Source organism: Equus caballus, chromosome 16 (assembly GCF_041296265.1).
Source record: "Equus caballus isolate H_3958 breed thoroughbred chromosome 16, TB-T2T, whole genome shotgun sequence".
Lineage (NCBI taxonomy): Eukaryota > Metazoa > Chordata > Mammalia > Perissodactyla > Equidae > Equus > Equus caballus.
The window spans coordinates 17,877,669-17,893,637 of NC_091699.1; the positions used below are offsets into that span (position 1 = coordinate 17,877,669).

A 15,969-nucleotide genomic window follows, 5' to 3' on the forward strand; every position below is an offset into this window, starting at 1 on the left:
GCTCCACTCTTCCCTTCGCTCCAGACGCTTCGCTGCCAGGGGCCAGGGCCTCGCCAGCTCCACGGCTGCTCTGCTTCGTGCGGCAAAGTCCGCCAGCCTCTACCCGCCAGAGATGCCTGGACACACAGGCAGACAGACACACAGATGGACTGATAGATAGAGAGAGAGAGAGATGCACGCACACACTCTGTGGGACATCGGATCACATAAGACATATTGTTTTGTTGTTAGAATTGTTTTGTAATCTGATTTTGCATTAGGAGGATATTGCGAACACCTGTCTTGGTTATTAATTACGCCTCGATATTTCCTAAGGAATGGGCTGTGTAAATAGATAGTCCTACTATGTTCACTGCTTCGGGCAGGCACATGGAAAGTGAAGAGCAAATAAGAAATAACCATCATGGGCCTCATTTTCCCCAAACAAGCAGGAAGTCTGTGAGGTCCCTTGAACATCTGTCTCCCCACCTCCTCCCAAGCCAGAGTTGCCAGAGAAACTGAAAATCAAGTCTATGAGGCCAGCTACCTCAATTTTATCCCTGATGTTACTAGGTTGATTTTTTTTTCCATATGACCTCTTTCCAAAGAGGGTTTAAAGACACAAGAAGGACACATCTCACAAGATCAGGTCAAACAGAAAGCCAGACAGGAAAGGAACAGAAGCAAATAAGCTAACTATACTTGCTACAGTGATTGAGATTTAAATTTGGCTTTGGGCTTCCTGGCAGCCAAGGCAGAAAGGGAATTAGGATGATTTGCATAAGCCCAAGTTATCAACAAGGAGGAAAAACAGTTCTTTAGGAAGATAGCATGTCCCCTGACAGTGAATTCTGGGCTGACCTTTCACATAGGGTGTTATAAGAGATGCATAACGGGCAGCACTGTTTGCAGACGTTTCATAGAGAATATAGAAGAAGATTGTACATGGCTACATGAATAAGCCTTGAACAAAGCTAAGGCTGCAACACAAAAGCATGATAATAACGATTATTCTTACAGTTTTATAGGCATCGCTAGTTGGGAACTCTTACGGTGGAAGGTCATTTGACCCTCACAACAACGCTGTGGGTAGTGCTATTATTATCCCTGAGATAGGGACGACTTGCTAGGTCGCAGTCTGGGAAATGGCGGAAGCGTGACTCAGACCCAGCCGTTCTGGCTGCCGAGCCCTCGCTCCTGTCCCTCCGCTGCATTTCCTCAGAAAGGCACAGGGTTGAGTCAGTGCCACACGGGTAAGTGGCCTCATGTGACCCAACTCAGTGCAAGAGGGGACCTCAGAGGGCGGGTGGAGCATGGATCAAGCTCCAGGTATGTGCCAGGAGGAGGCTGCCCACAGCCCTCCAGACAGACGGCTGCCGTCACCTCCGTCCTGGACAGGTGGAAACCGAGGCCCAGAGAGGGGAAGGACTTGCCTGGGCTCACACAGCTTGTAGGCGGTAGGGCTGGATGTTAAACCCAAGTCTTCTGGTTCTTTCCACTGCTCACCCAGCCTCCAGCTGAGACACTGGCTCAGGCCCCACTCTGGGTCAGTGAGGGCAGCTGCACACCGCCTAGCCCCAGAGAGCACTTCCTGCCCTTTGTGACTATGCTCATCCTGCCCGACACCCAGACCCGGGCCTGAGCTCTGAGCTCTGGACCTTCCGTGCTGCCAGGCCACCCCCTGCCGGGTCTGACTCAGGCTTCATCAGTTACGTATAAAATGGTGCTGATGATGGACTGCCAAGCAATAGAGTCCCTGCAGCACCCACAGCCCGTCCCTGAGCTTTCTTGGCTCAGAGACCTCCAGACACTTGTCAGAGGTCACACAGCATGTTTGTGGCAGGGCTGGGACTGGCATACCCAGTGCTCCTTTGGTGCCAGAGTGCCAGCAGAGTGACAGGCACATGGTAGATGCTTAGAAAACATTCAGGCGTGACCAGTTCTGAGGGCCCTTATTCGATGCCAGGCCCTGGTAACCACCTAGGAAGCAGCTTCCTCGTTTTACTGCTGAAGAAGTAGAAGGAGGCCCAGAGAGGCCAACTGGGTTCCCCAAGGTCACACAGACGGTGCAAGGCCACACCCTGGAAAACCCCAGGTCCAGAGCGGGTCACAGTCTCCAGATCCTGCTCTGCTCCAGCCCGCGGGGACCCCAGGGGAGAGCGCAGTAGGGCCTCCCACTGCCTCTTCCTTCCCCTGCCTCATCTCTTCCCCCTCATTGCACCAGGGGCAGCACCCGGCGGTCACACCCCCACTCCCTGGCCGCCCAGGGCACCGTGTGTCCCCCAGATGGTTCTCAAAAGGACGTGAAAGCTCATGGCTTCTGCTGGCCGAGTGAGGACCCTCCGGGGCCCCGAGGCTGCTGGGTATCGCTCTGCAGGGCGGCAGGCAGGGCTGGGGTCAGGGAACAGGGTGTGGAGCCCACTGGCCAACATGCCCGGGGCTCCCAGGAGCCAGTCCAAGGGGAGTTGCTCATGAAACAGGGAGAGGACCAAGGTTTATCATGTGCCCATTATACGCCAGGCCTGGCCTCCCAAAGTGCCTGGGGTCATTCTGCTTTACAGCTCTCCAAACTGAGGCTCTGAGAGGCCAAGTCGCTTACCCAAGGTCACACAGCAGAGCCTGCGTTTGAAGCCAGGTCTTTCAGTTCCAGAGCCGGAAGGCTTTCCGTTGTCCTGGGCTGTCTCTACATGTGCTAAAGGCTCCATAACTAACGGGCGCACTGACGAAGTGCACCGCGAGGGACAAACGGCCCTGCCGTTCACGGAGCTGTGCCGGGCAGCGGATGGGCACCGGCCACGCAGGGAAGGGCTCTGTGTCCCGAGTCACCGAGTCCGAGAGGACGCAGCTCCCCATGCCAGGTTTCCATCAGCCAGGTTCACCTGCACTCCCAGCATGGGGACTCCTCCTGGTGCCCTCCCCCTCGTCCCGTCCTCCCGTGTTCACATGGTGCTGCGTCCAGCCGGATCCCGGTGACAAGGGCCGAGGCTCCACGCAGGCCATCCCCTGGGTCCCCTCAGCCACCTGGGAGGGAGCGCCTGTCGCCACCCTGTTTTGCAGACGGGAGCCCCGAGGCACAGGGTTCAGTGGCTCGTTCGCGGGCACACGCAGGGAGGAGCACAACTGGGATCTGCACTCGGGACTGGCCCCTGTCACTTACCATTAGCACAATTATGATTCTCATTGCCCCCGAGGGCTGGGCCAGTTAAACATTTAAAATTATCAGAAAATCTGCAATTCCCAAGGAAAGAGAAGTGGCTCTGAGAACCCCACACGGTGACGTGGTTGTTACCAGCCTGAGGGAGCAGCTGGCTCAGCAGAAGATGTGGCGTGCTCCAGCGACACGCGCTGCTGGGCCGCGGTGACTGCACCGGTCCAAGCCCGGGCCACCCACCAAGCCTTGACCCTCCGAGGAGCTGGGGGCCAAGAAACGCTCCCTGTTCCCCCTGGCTTCTCACCATGTTGCTTCTGACCCTGCTTCCCAGAGGTGCCTGATGGCGTCTCTTGAAACTGCCGTTCTGTCTTCCTTGGGACTGAGCTGGACTTCCGGACAGTCAGCCGTGGGTCTTTGGCAACGTTTTCTACTTTCCCACATGAAGCCGGTACACAGCAGAGGGGGCCACTGGGCTCTGGGGCGGTAGGCAGGCCAGGGCCAGGGTCAGATTCCAGGCCTGGATTCCAACTCCAGATCTGCTGTGTGACCCTGGGTGAGTTGCGGTCTCTCTCTGAACTGCTTCCCTTCTCTCAGCCAGCTTGAGAATTAAAGCGAATGCTTGGCTCACAGCAGGCCTTGCAAATGGCCCAGCCCCCTGCCCAGCCCCCACGGAAGGGAACCGCTCTGAGTTTTCCGGGAGTGGATAGTCAGATGCTGCTCACATCACTCTCCGTGGAAGGGGCCGTTCCCCACCCCCAGTGTGAAAAAGGGCCTGGGCTAGGCCTGGCTGCAGCGCTGCCCTGGGCTGTCCCCTCGCCTCTCTGGGCCTCAGTTTCCCCATCTGTTCACGGGGGTGGTACCTCTCCCTCTGTGGATCCTGTGCGGATGCAGAGGCTGGGCCAGCAGAGGGTCTTGGGCAGGCCCCCGGCTCGGCTCCGCGTGGGCAGGACCTTCTCGGAGTCTGAGCCTTTGCCTTAGGTGTGTCTGGCGGGTTTTGTTTCTCTTTTTTGCACACGGTGGGCTCAGCAGGCCTCCCAGGGTGGGAGGTTCAGTGGTGGAGGGCGTGGGGTGCAGGGTCACGGAGCGTTGGCATCCTCACTGTGCATCGGGGCTCAGATCCGACCCGGCAGAGGGAGAACCCGTGCGCGCTGAGTGAGGCCGGAGCGTCCGCCTTCCTTTCCCACAACCCTGGTGGCCCCAGACGAGGATGCTGCGGCTCAGGACCCGCCCAGGATGGTGCAGGGGCGGCAGTGGGCTCAGGACCAGCTGGTCAGAGGGCAAGTCCAGGGCTGTGGTCCTGCCTCCAGCCTGGAGACCTGTCTGCCGCTGGCTGGAAGGATGGAAGGAAAGGACCTCAGCAAAACTGCGCTTTGACCTTGAAGCACGTGCAGAGTTGATTGCCTTCATTCTGTTCCATCCTCACTTTTTCTCTTTTCCCGTGAATCAGGCCTCTCCTCTGTGCCAGGTCTGTGCCGAAGACGCCAGGGACCTCACCTCATTCAATTTCAAACCTCACCGTAGGGCCCTGAGACAAAGAATATTCTCTCCATTTTACAGATGACAAAACTGAGGCTCAGAGAGGTGAAGTTGTTTACCCAAGAGCTCACAGCTAGAACACAGGCGGGAAACCGACGTGGCTAAGACAGAGGCTCCCAAGCCTGACCCTCCCGCGCCCCCTGGCCCTTCCTAGTGTGAGCACGTCGCTTCTCTAAGAGGCCTCAGCTTCCACATGTGAAAGGGGCAGAGTGAGCCCTCCGAGACGGTCTGTGTGAGGCGCGGGGCTTGGCGCCCAGGCACAATGAATAGATGGACCATGATCGTCTGGGTTTTACTTAGCGGAGCTGAGATTTAAATCCAGGCCGTGGGGCCCCTCCTGCCTGGCTGACCCCACCCTGCCTGCCTCCTTCTGCCCTCTGCAGGATGCGCGACGGCCCAGGGCGGAGCAGAGGATGAAGGGGAGGCGGAGGCGGGCTGGATCGAGGGGGCCGCCATCCTCCTTTCGGTCATCTGTGTGGTCCTGGTCACAGCCTTCAATGACTGGAGCAAAGAGAAACAGTTCCGGGGCCTGCAGAGCCGCATTGAGCAGGAGCAGAAGTTCACTGTGGTCCGGGCAGGCCAGGTGGTCCAGATCCCCGTGGCCGAGATTGTGGTTGGAGACATCGCTCAGGTCAAGTATGGTGAGTGTTCCAGCTGCAGAGCTGGAGGCTAGAGCTGGAGTTGGGGCAGAGGCGGGATAGGCCAGGCAGACCTGGAGAGGCTGGCGGAGGGAGAGGGGTGGGTCCCTGAAGGCTGGTCCCACACCACAATGATTCTGAGATCCTTTGGGAGGCGGAAGTCTACTTCCTGGAGAAGGCAGGATTCCGGGATCCATTTAAATCAGGAATGGCAAATAACATGGCACATGTACCACTCTCGCAAAGCCTCCACCCATAGCAGACATCACTAATCAATCACAACTCAGAGCCTAGATATAGCCTCAGAAGCCTTCTCCACACAACACCCCAAGGACCACTAACACTCAGAAGGGGTCTATGAGATGAAATTCATTGCCCGTCTCTGGTTTGGCTGTTGGTGGGTGGTTGTTGGGCTAGAGAAGGTGTTATAGGGAGTGTCGTGGGTGAGCGAACATTCTGGACCTCTGATACTGCCATGGGAAAGGAGTCAGGCTGTTGCCAAAGGGCGTGTCAGTGAGAATGTCCTGGGTGAGTAGAGGCGGAAGATGGGGGAGAGATGGGAGTGTCCCCCCTCGGGCAGTCCTAGGGGGTGTGGTTTCCTCTGATAATGAGCCTGACTTGGGGTCTCCCCAGCTCAACCAAGGCAGACCAGTCCCTTCCAAAAGGATTTCCCCAAACTGTAGGTGAGACCAGAGAAGAATGAGTTGTTGGGAAAACCAGACCCGAAATCCACGCCCAGCCAAGAGAAGCACTTTATAAACTGAAGGACGTGCCCACTGGAGCTAGGATTGTTGTTGGGCCCGACCTCGGCCCTCCAGGCCCTGGACTGAGGCCTCGGCCCCAGCTGGCTCTGCCTGTTGACCTGTGGTGGGCGCCATCGTGGTTCCTGCACCCAGGAGCTCTGGGCTGCCAGTCCCCAGTAGTGAAGCTCGCCTGGAACCCTCACCCCTTTAAGGGGATGTCCCAGCCTCTCCAGCCCCCTGAGCCCCCTGACTCTTCTGCCCTTCGCCCCACCAGGTGACCTCCTCCCTGCCGACGGCCTCTTCATCCAGGGCAATGACCTCAAGATCGACGAGAGCTCCCTGACCGGGGAGTCTGACCAGGTGCGCAAGTCCGTGGACAAGGACCCCATGCTGCTGTCAGGTGAGATGCGGCCCGCCGTGGGCTCCCTCCCGTTGCCGGTCCTGCTCCCGTGCAGAGGGGGCACCTGCATCCCCCTCATGAGGCTGGAGGGTCTGGAGGCTTCGGTGCTTGGCTCCCGATCTCTGGCCAGCTCAGCCCCAAATGGGCGCTCCCTCCCTTCTCCTCCACAAATGTACAGTGAGCCCACTGTGCGCTCAGCTCCGCTCCGGGCCCTGGGGAGAGCACAGGGAATAAACTGACAAAGAATGCGCACCCTGTGGAGCTTGCCTTCTGGGGACTTGGTTTTCTGGAAAGTGGAACATTGAAGCCGTTCTCATCAGGGGTGAGAGAATTGGTCAGACGGCAATCATTTTGGGCACCTGCTGTGTGCCAGGCACTGGGCTGGGTGCTGCGGATACAGCAAGGAATGAGGCAGACGAGGCCCCCACCCTGAGGAGCTGTGGTGCAGTGAGGAGGAGAGACAGACAAGGCGAGCATTCCAGCGAGTGACAGGTGTACAGAAATAAAGCCGGGCAATGGAAGGCAGGTGGCTGGGAGGCCGGGGAGGCCACACGTGAGCCAAGGTGTGAATGATGAGAAGGAGCTGGTCTTGTGACTTCCCAGGGGAAGCGTATGCCAGGCAGTGGGAATAGCAAGTGCAAAGGCCCTGAGGCAGGACCATGCTGGAGGATTGTAAGCAAGATGGAAAGGATGGAGGGCCCAGATGTCAGGCCTTGTGGGCCATGGTCAGGAGTTTGGAAATTCTCTCTGTGTGATGAGGATTCTCTGGAATGGTCGTAAGCAGTGAGCTGATCACATTTCCATTTTAAAAACCTTACTCTGGCTGCTGCAGGGAGCAAGGGAGGAGGTGGGGAGACCCTGCAGCGGTGAGGCACCAGCCAGATGAAACAGCCCTTCCCCAGCAGGGACACCCAGAAGGCCTCATTGCCAGCGGTGCTCAGCAAACTGTCTCTGAGCAGCCACTCTGGTCCTGGTGCTGGACTGAGCTCTGGGCCCCCGAGGTGACTCAGACCCTCCCCCCAGCCAGATAAGCTGGGGGCACAGACCTGCACACAGCTGATTCCACAGCAGAGGAGGGAGGAAGGTGCGAGAAAGCCAAGAAGGAAACAGAACTACCCAGACGAGGTGGACTTGAGCTAGGTTTTAAAGGGTGAATAGGAGCTCACCCAGCAGAGTTGTGGAGAAAGCACCCTCCTAGCAGAGGCAAACACGTGCAAAGGCACAGAGATCTGGAGGAGTGTGGGGTGTCCTGGAAATGCAGAGAAGAGAAACAAGAGGGCTGCAGGGCAGGACAGTAGAGAGAAGTGAGGCTCGGGGCTGGGACATTTATTGATCCAGAACTTATTCAACCGACATTTATTAGGCATCTACTGTGTGCCAGAGGTTAACGGGACAAACAAGATCTCTGTCCACCTGGAGCTTAGAATCTAGTAAAAGGGATGGCCAATAAAGGAACAAGCAAGCAAGTGTGCCCAGTTGTTTCAGATGGTGATAAGTCAGAGGAAGACATTATACCGTTGTTGTGATGTAGAGACTCCGAGGAAGGGAGCTTAGCTGGTCAGGGAAGGCCTCTGGGGAGATCGCATTTGAGCTGAAACCAGAACAATGAGAAGAAAGAACATTCCAGGCAGAGGGACAGCAAGTGCAAAGGTCCTGGGATCTGACCAAGGGATCATGGAGAGCCTTGAATTCCCTCCTGGAACTTAGGGCCACATGAGAGCTCAGTGAGAGGGTGCAGCCCTGCGGCCCTGGTTCCCACCTCCAGGCTGCGGTGGTTGCAAAGAGAGGTCATCCTTGGGAGAAGTGGTCTGTGGGTCATCCAGGTCAGTAGGAGTGGCGAGGAGGCCCTGGGCCAGAGTGGATGGACGATGCAGGTTCCAGACGGTTTGGAAAAGGGAGAGGATGAGCAGTTACATGGCAGGAGGCTGGGGAGAGAAAATGTTCAGAATCACTGATGCGAAGCATCTCGAACCAGCCGAGGAAGTGGGCACAGGTGCAGAGGGACCCTGGAAAGACATAGGTGGGGCAGAGACGGACGGGGCGTCAGCTGCCAGTCGAGGCGGACCAGCTGCTTTGGTCTCGACGTATGCACCTGGCTGGAAGCGGGGATAGATGGTGCGGACCCTGGGCCTCCAGATGTCAGAAGGCAGCCGCTGACCCACCATGCCCCGTGCGCAGGATGGAGCTGGTGGGCCAAGGCCAGGAGGTGTCGGTGGGTGCGTGCCGAGTCCTGGGTTACGGGTCATCTGGTGGACGGTTTCTAGAGGCCTTCCTGGTCACGGTATGGACAGTGCGCCCATCAAATTTGCTGAGACCGCAAGCCCGGGGAGGGTGGCAGAAGGAAAGCAGGAGTCAGGACCTGCAGAGATGGCCAGAGAGCAGGGTGAACTAACTAGCTGCAGGGCTGATATCAGAAACACAAGTGTGCGGGGTAGGGAGGGGCATAGCCCAGGCCCGTGGGGAAAGGAGAGTGAGAAAGGGGCGTAGCTGGCTCCGTAGAGAGCAGCCCAGCTGGAAAGGGAAGAATTCTGTAGCAGGCAGAACCGTTCTAGGATAAAAGACGCTGCCTGGAAGGTAGTAAGCCCCCCGTCACTGATTGTGTGTGAGCGGGACCTGGACAGGCTGTGGGTAGAGGAGTTGTAGAGTAGGCCCAACCACTGAGTGGACACTGCATTCAATGCCCTCCCAGCCGTGAGAGTCACAGATCCATCACACCTATCCTCACCCTGTGCCTCCGCTGTAAACCCACATGGCCTCCTTCCCTGGGCCCTGCCTCTGCTAAGGCTCTTCCCTCCTCCCAGACGCCCTTTCCCTTCCTCGTGTAACTCTCTCCCATCTGCTCAGGCCTCGCCTCCTCCAGGAAGCCTTCTCTGACCACCACTGCCCTGGGGCAGTCACGCCCCATGCCGCCTGGCACTCCCATTTCAGCCTGAGACTCCCACTCTGTGCTTGGCCCATTCAGACACAGCCTCATAATGTTCACTGAGTCTTGCACCATGCAAACCATCTCAAATAAAATAAAGAATAAAACCCGTCCATGGTCCCCCCACCCAGGCAGGTGGAACGGCTCTCTCATATGGGCCCCTCCCATCCTTGGCCGTGTGCGGGTGGACACCTCCGTGATGGGCTTCTATGTCGATCCCTCCCCAGATGGGTCCATGCAGCAGGGCCCGAGCCAGAGGCTGTGGGAGGCAGTGCCCAGTTCCAGCCCCCGCCCCGCACACCCTGGGGCCCAGGCATTCTCAGCCAGAGTGAAGAGAGAAGCCATGCTGTGTTTAGAAAGAGCAGAGGTGGGCTGGCTGAGCTGGACCTGGGCTCTGGAATGAACTTGCTGTGTGGCCTCGGGCACGTCGCTTGTCTTCTCTGAGCCTCAGTTTACCTGTGAGGACAACAGGGGCGTCCTGGTCTGTGATCTAGGGGTGAAGCCCTTTGCCAGCACGGTGCCGGCAGCGGAGGGACGCTCCAGGCGGCCTGGCTCCCTTCCGGTCCTCGGATGGAACCTGGACTGAGAGTGAAATAGGCCTGGGTTCAGATTCTGACTCTGCCCCTCTCTGGCTGGGAGACCCTGGACAAGCTGCTGACCCTCTCTGAGCCTCCATCTCCTCACCTGTAAAATGCGGGGTAAGCCCAGCTGGTGAGGTCGTGTCGAAGCGTCCATCCCCCCTCTCTCCCTCCATCTAGGATGTCCCGCCTCCCCGTTCCCTGGGCTGCCCACTTCCCTGCACCATCCGGCTCCTCCCCTCCTTTGGCGTGAGCCTGCCTCCTCCAGGGGGTTTCCTGGACTGCTCTCTTCCCCGTGCTCTGTGCTCGACACCAGCCGTTTGCAGGCTCCTTTCCCTGCTCAGACGACCCTCGGGGAACACAGACTGCTGACGTGCCTTTGTGTTGGTGGAACACGGGGCACCTTTGGGGTCCTCCTGGTGGTTTAGAAACCCCCCTAGTGGCATCTGGCCGCTGGCTCAGCCTAAAGGAGCACAGAGTACACTCTGATTCTGGGCCCCTTGGCCCAGCCGTGCCCTGCCTGTGACTCTGGACAGTGCCTTCGCCTCCCTGGGCCTCTGTGGGGAGCCGGGGGGAGGCCTCCTCTGCCACCTCCCCCACAGGGCTGCTGTGGGGCCACATGCACAGACAGGTGTGACTGTCCTCTGTGCATGGGCTGGTGTCGGGGCGGCTGGTGTGGAGCGAGCATGGTGTTAGGAGACAGAACACCGGGGCCTGGCCCTCCGTTAGCTCCTGCCATGACCTCTGCCCTCGGGACCTCAGCCTCCATCTGACAAACGGGGGCAGACCCGCCTTCAGAAAGCCTCAGAGGTCCAAGGCTCAGGGCACAAGGAACCCTGAAGGCCTGCGGCTCGCCGCCCAGGACGGAGAGGCGGACTCAGGCTGCTGCAGTGGCTCCCGTGCAGGCGGACCAGAGATGTCCAGGATCACAGCCGCCTCTATGGGGAGCCCAGCGGGGCTGCAATGCTCGCTGGGCCCGGGAACCGGAAAGGCGGATTTCCGTGTACAATCTCCTGACGTATGCGTGTGGACGAGAAATTCCAGTTCTTTAAAAGCCTGTGTGAGTGAGGCTGCAGCCGGGTGGGCCCTGGGTGCAAACTCTCACCTGGACCTGTTGGTCTTTAGCTCTGTGTTTTAAGATCATTTCAAACTTTCAGAGAAGTTGTGAGAATAGTACAGAGAACGCCTGCACGCCCTCCTCTCGGACCCCCGCCATTCCCGCCGTGCCTAGCGCTCTCTGGAGCCTCGCTGTCCCTCGGCCTGCAGACGTGCCGGCCCCCTGCCCCTCACCCTGCAGGCCTGTGTCCTGGGAAAGCACAGTCCTGCACGTGGCCACAGCCCAGCCATCCAGTCAGGAAACTCTGCGTTGATGCCGTGCTGTCACCTAGCATCCTGCCCATACTCACGTCCCCCTGACGGTCCCCTCGGCATCCTCCAGGCCGGGATCGACTGCAGGACCCTGTGTGGCATTGGGACGTCCTGCCTCTTCAGCCCCCGTAACACGGGGCGGGTCCCAGCCTGCCCTGGACTTCGTGGGAGGCCGTGGTTTGTCACGCTCCTGGGTCGGGAGCCCCTGTGAGAGCCCCATGGCGCGATGCTCCCTCTTAGGAGAAACGAATGCCAGACTGTGATGTTGCAGCCTCTCAGGAGAATCACAGATCCCTGGAGCGCCCTGGTCTTGTCCCGATTTGCAGCCATGGAAATCGAGGCCCAGAGCAGGAGCATCAGGCCCCACAGAGGGCAGAGCAAGACCCCAGCCCTCCGGCCGCCCAGCCCGTCATCCTCCTGCAGCCCCCGTGTGCGAGCCCGCCTCCAAGGGCCCTGTGACTGTGACCCAGGAGCACGGCCTGTTTAAAGCATCTCACAGTGACTTCCATTGGAAAACCAACGACGAGGTGCCATCGATGTGGCTGTGGAAGGGGCAGGGACCCGGGGCCCAGGTCAGGGCTGGGGACTGTTCTTAAAAGCAGCGGGGCCTGGCTCCAGCAAGCCCACTGGCTTGGACCCCCTCAGGACGCACCCCCCCCCCCCATTACCCTGGAGCCAGAGCGTTAACAGCACAAAGTTGCACAGGACATCGGCAAACCCTCTTGGGCCTGCTGCCCACCCTGCTGAGCGGACCTGCCGCCACTGCCGCCACCTCCAGGGAGCCTAGGATGACACCGTGACTGCAGGAAGGCCCAGTCTGCCGCTCGGCCCGCGCTCTCTCCATTACACTACCCTGCCTCTTCTCCATGAGAGGCAGCGGGGTGTAGTGGATAGAGCACGGGTTCAAGTCCCGGCTCCACCACTCACAGCTGTGTGACCCTGGGCCATCACTCAACCTCTCTGAGCCAGGGAGGCCGCGGGTGGTGGAGGGGCTCAGGGTTGTGCTTGTGCCAAAACCTACCTCACAGGGCTGTTGTGAGGGGGGTGGCCTTGTGGGTGCTGAAATGCTTTGCCGACTGTCTAGGGCTCTGCAAGCATGCTTTATTACTGTTATTAACTGCGTTGATCACAATAATTGTGACAGAACTGTGTTGGGCTGGGAATCAGATTGGCTTTGCTCGGCGCCTGTCCTGGAGGCTGATAATAATCCCCAGAAACAGCCTCTACCCCTTCTTCACATCCCCCCCGAGAAAGAGACCTTTTAGAAGACAAGACCTCTCCCCTCTCCCTGTCCAGAGAGAAGCCCTGGGTTCGAGCCCCCGACTGTCCCTCATGCGCTGTGCAACCTCAGTCAGTTGTTTGCCCTCTCTGGGCTCTGAATCCTCATTTTGTAAAACTAGGCCCCGCCAGCTCTGCCACTGGGGGCTCAGCGCACCCCACTTGCGCACCCCTCTTGCCACCATATGACGTTTTGGCCCCGAGACAGCCAACGTCTGGACCAGACCTGAGGGACCATTTCCTGCTGCTCAGAGCAGTCTGAGGCACAGGCGGGCTTTGAGCCTGCAGTCGGGAAGGTTCTGGCTCACCCTCTGCTGCTGGGTCAAAGGCCACAGAACTCCCCTCCCTGGGCACAGGATGAAGGTTCCAGTGGGCAGGACAGGGCGTCCCATTAGCGGGAGCCCCGTGCTCCCTGGGCCTGAGCTCCTTTTCTCTCATGGATGGAGGGAGGGAGCCGGGTGTTGACACAGTCCCCAGTGCTCTCCTGCCCCGTCTCAGTCCCTGGGTCTGCGCACCACCTCCAAGGCGGGAAGACCACGAGGCTGGAGCCACACACCTGCTCCAACCCCAGCTCTGCCCTCCTGGCTGGGGGCGGGCCGGCCTCTCTGAGCCGCTTCCCTGCCTATGAAGTGGGGGCAAGAGGTCGTGACCTTGCGGAGTGGTGGTGACAGCAGCTCAGACAGAACTGACGCTTCGGGACGCTCTGTAAAGACTGGTTCTCTTCCTTCCTCCCCCAGAATCCTTTCAGTGGCTCCCTATTGAACACCGAGCACAGACCCAGCTCTGCGCCCCCCCCTGGGCCTCCCCCATCCAGCCCCCCACCCTCCTTCATGAGCCGAGCTCGGCCGAGCACCGTCCCGCCTCCACCTCCACCCGGGCTGCCCCCCTCAGCCTGAGAGCCACTGGGCCTCTGCTGTCCTATGTTGTGGCCCTGTGTGCCTGTCCATGCCCCTCAACCCCAATGAGACTGCGAGCTCCTGGGGGGCAGGGACCACGGGGACCCTCCCTGCAGGCCCTGGGGCCTGGCAGAGTCGGCCCTCCACCATGTCTGTCCGTCCAGCGAATGAGTGGGCCCCGGGCAGGGGACCCCGCCTTTGCGCAGTCTGTCCGCAGAGGCCTTGGGGCCCCATCTGAGCCGTTCTCCCCTGAGGTGCAGCCTTTGAGTGGAAGCTGCCCTGTGCCACCCAGGAGTGGCCCCTGTCTCCCTGGGGCCCGGGGTGCCCACTCTTCATCGCTGAGGTGGCAACGAAGCCAGACCTGCCCATTTTGCAGAGGACAAAACTGAGGTCCAGAGAGGAGAGGGCTGGCCTTAGGTCACACAGCAGATCAGAAGCAGATGCCACACTGGCTCCGGGTCCCCCTCTCAGCCCAGGGCCCTCTCTATCCAGCCACCGTGCTTGTGTATTCTGAGGGGTCCGTGGGAGCTTAGGGGATCTGGGCGCCACAAGATGGTGCCCAAAAGACCGTGGACAGTGAGGTCCTGTGTGAGGCCCTGCCGAGGCCCCCACACCTGAGGGCTCCCGCCTCTGCCCCCAGCAAAGACCCTGCTGTTTCCTCGGAGGCATTTAGTCAGCCGACCAGTGGCTTGAGTGCCTGTGGTTCCACCATTAGAGCAGCAGGCCTTGCTGTTAAGCTTTGCCCTCTGCAGGGGTCCTGGAGGGGGTGGTGACCTGGTCCCTTGGTTATTCCTCTGGTGGGAGGGGCAGCCAGGCTCCGAGCTCCCAGGAGGGGAGGGAGACGCCCAGTGGGGAGCGGGAGCAGGCGGGGCGGGTGAATGGGCCCCTTTGTGAAACCATGAAATGGCTTGAGGGGCTGTGGGGGTCCTGCCTGATAAAGAAGGGGGAACAGTGAAAAAGGTGCTGGAGGGCCAGCGAGAAGCCAGGCTCTGCTGGGGGTTACTCACACCCAGAGCCTGCCCTCAAGAGTTCCCACAGTCTAGTGGGGGGCCAGGCCTGGAAGCAGCCCACGGGACCCGCAGGGGATGGGTCAGAGGAGAGAGGGGAGGTCCCCTTGTGGGGGTGAGAGAAGGCCCCCTAAGAGGAGGGGCATTTGGACAAGAGGTGGAAGGGCATTCAGGTAACTGTGTGAGCAAAGGTGGGGCATGAGGAAGGGCCTGGACACAAAGGCCGGGTGAGCTGTGCATGCTCCCAGGGCAGAGGCCACAGGGCAGGAGTCAGAGGTCAAGGGCCAGAAGAAGGCTGAGGTCCGACCCAGGGGGCACTGACTGAGGCATTTGGGCTTCAGGGAGCTATTGAGGGTGTCTGAGCTGGGGGACAGAGGTCAGAGCAGAGGCTGGGGGCTGCTGGGGTGCAGAGGACCACAGGAGGAGGGTGATGCCCCAGCTCCTTGCTCCGGTCCCATGCTGGGGCCTGGAGGACCACCTGGGAGCTCATCTGAGGCAGGGCAGGGGGCATGCTGTGTCTTCGCCTAGGTCCCCATGTCCTTGTGTTGGGCTGCCTCCCCATCCTCCTCCTCCCTCCTCCCTCCTCCCTCCTCCCAGTGCAGAGCTGCCAGCTCCTCCTGCGATGGCAGTGATTAGATCAGAAAGTGATTTGGGTTCTGATTAGCTTGGGTGGAAATTGGCCCCCTGCATCTTTTTCCATCCCGCCTAGGGCTGCGAAGGTGGGGAACATCCTCAACTGTGGCCAGCCCACATTTTCCAGGGTGTGAGGGCCTCGTTTCCTAGGGGGAGTGGTGTGTGACCAAGGACAGGCCCGAGAGAAGGGGGAGAGTTCAAATTCGGGCTCTGCCCCTCCCCAGCTGGCAACCCGGGGCATGCCAGTTCTCCCTGAGCCTCAGCTTCCTCCTCTGTAAACCGAGGGCCAGTGTGAGGACCGCTGAGACGATTGTGATGGGCTCAGCACAAGGCCCGCGCAGAGCACGTGTCCTGGAGGAGGTGGCGCTGGTTGCCGACACTGCTGTCTACACTGGGAATGCAGAGAAGTGTGTTCATCCCTCATGTTTAGAGGTCTCAGTGCCCCCACCCTGTGACCTCTCAGTGTCCTCCTCTGTCTAATATGCCCATATTGAACAACCCCTCCTGCCAGCCCCCGCACAAGGTGGGCCGCTGCACGAGACAGCATTTTGTCAGGAAGTTATAATTCCCCGGGTCCTGGTGTGGGGCCGGGTTCTCCCTGTCTGTGCCTCTTGGCAGGTAGTTGGCTCCAGAGTCTCCTGTGATGGGACAACACCAGGCCTGAGCTCATCCTGTGGTCCCTGCTATTCCCTGCCCAGGGACAAAAGAGCACTGTCCTTCTGTCCTAGGAACGGCCAGGGAGCCAGCTCAAGAGCTCGCCGTCTGAAAATCTGCGTTCTGTTACAGCTCGGCGGGCTTCATGCCCCCTCAGGGAGCCTGCGTGACTTGGTTTACCCATC

The 15,969-nt window shown here is 59.5% G+C and overlaps 1 protein-coding gene and 1 non-coding gene across 18 annotated transcripts in view; both read left to right on the forward strand.

Moving 5' to 3' along the window:
- Positions 1–15,969, forward strand: part of ATP2B2 (ATPase plasma membrane Ca2+ transporting 2) — a 351,445-nt gene that overhangs the window by 273,615 nt on the left and 61,861 nt on the right. For all 17 annotated transcript variants that reach the window (XM_023619749.2, XM_023619742.2, XM_070236860.1 and 14 more), the window contains 2 exon segments: positions 5,050–5,307; positions 6,322–6,447. In XM_023619749.2, the coding sequence (XP_023475517.1) occupies positions 5,050–5,307; positions 6,322–6,447 (384 nt within the window).
- On the forward strand, positions 12,146–12,219 carry MIR885 (microRNA mir-885). The gene has a single exon (NR_032956.1). It is a non-coding gene; the product is annotated as a microRNA mir-885 (primary transcript).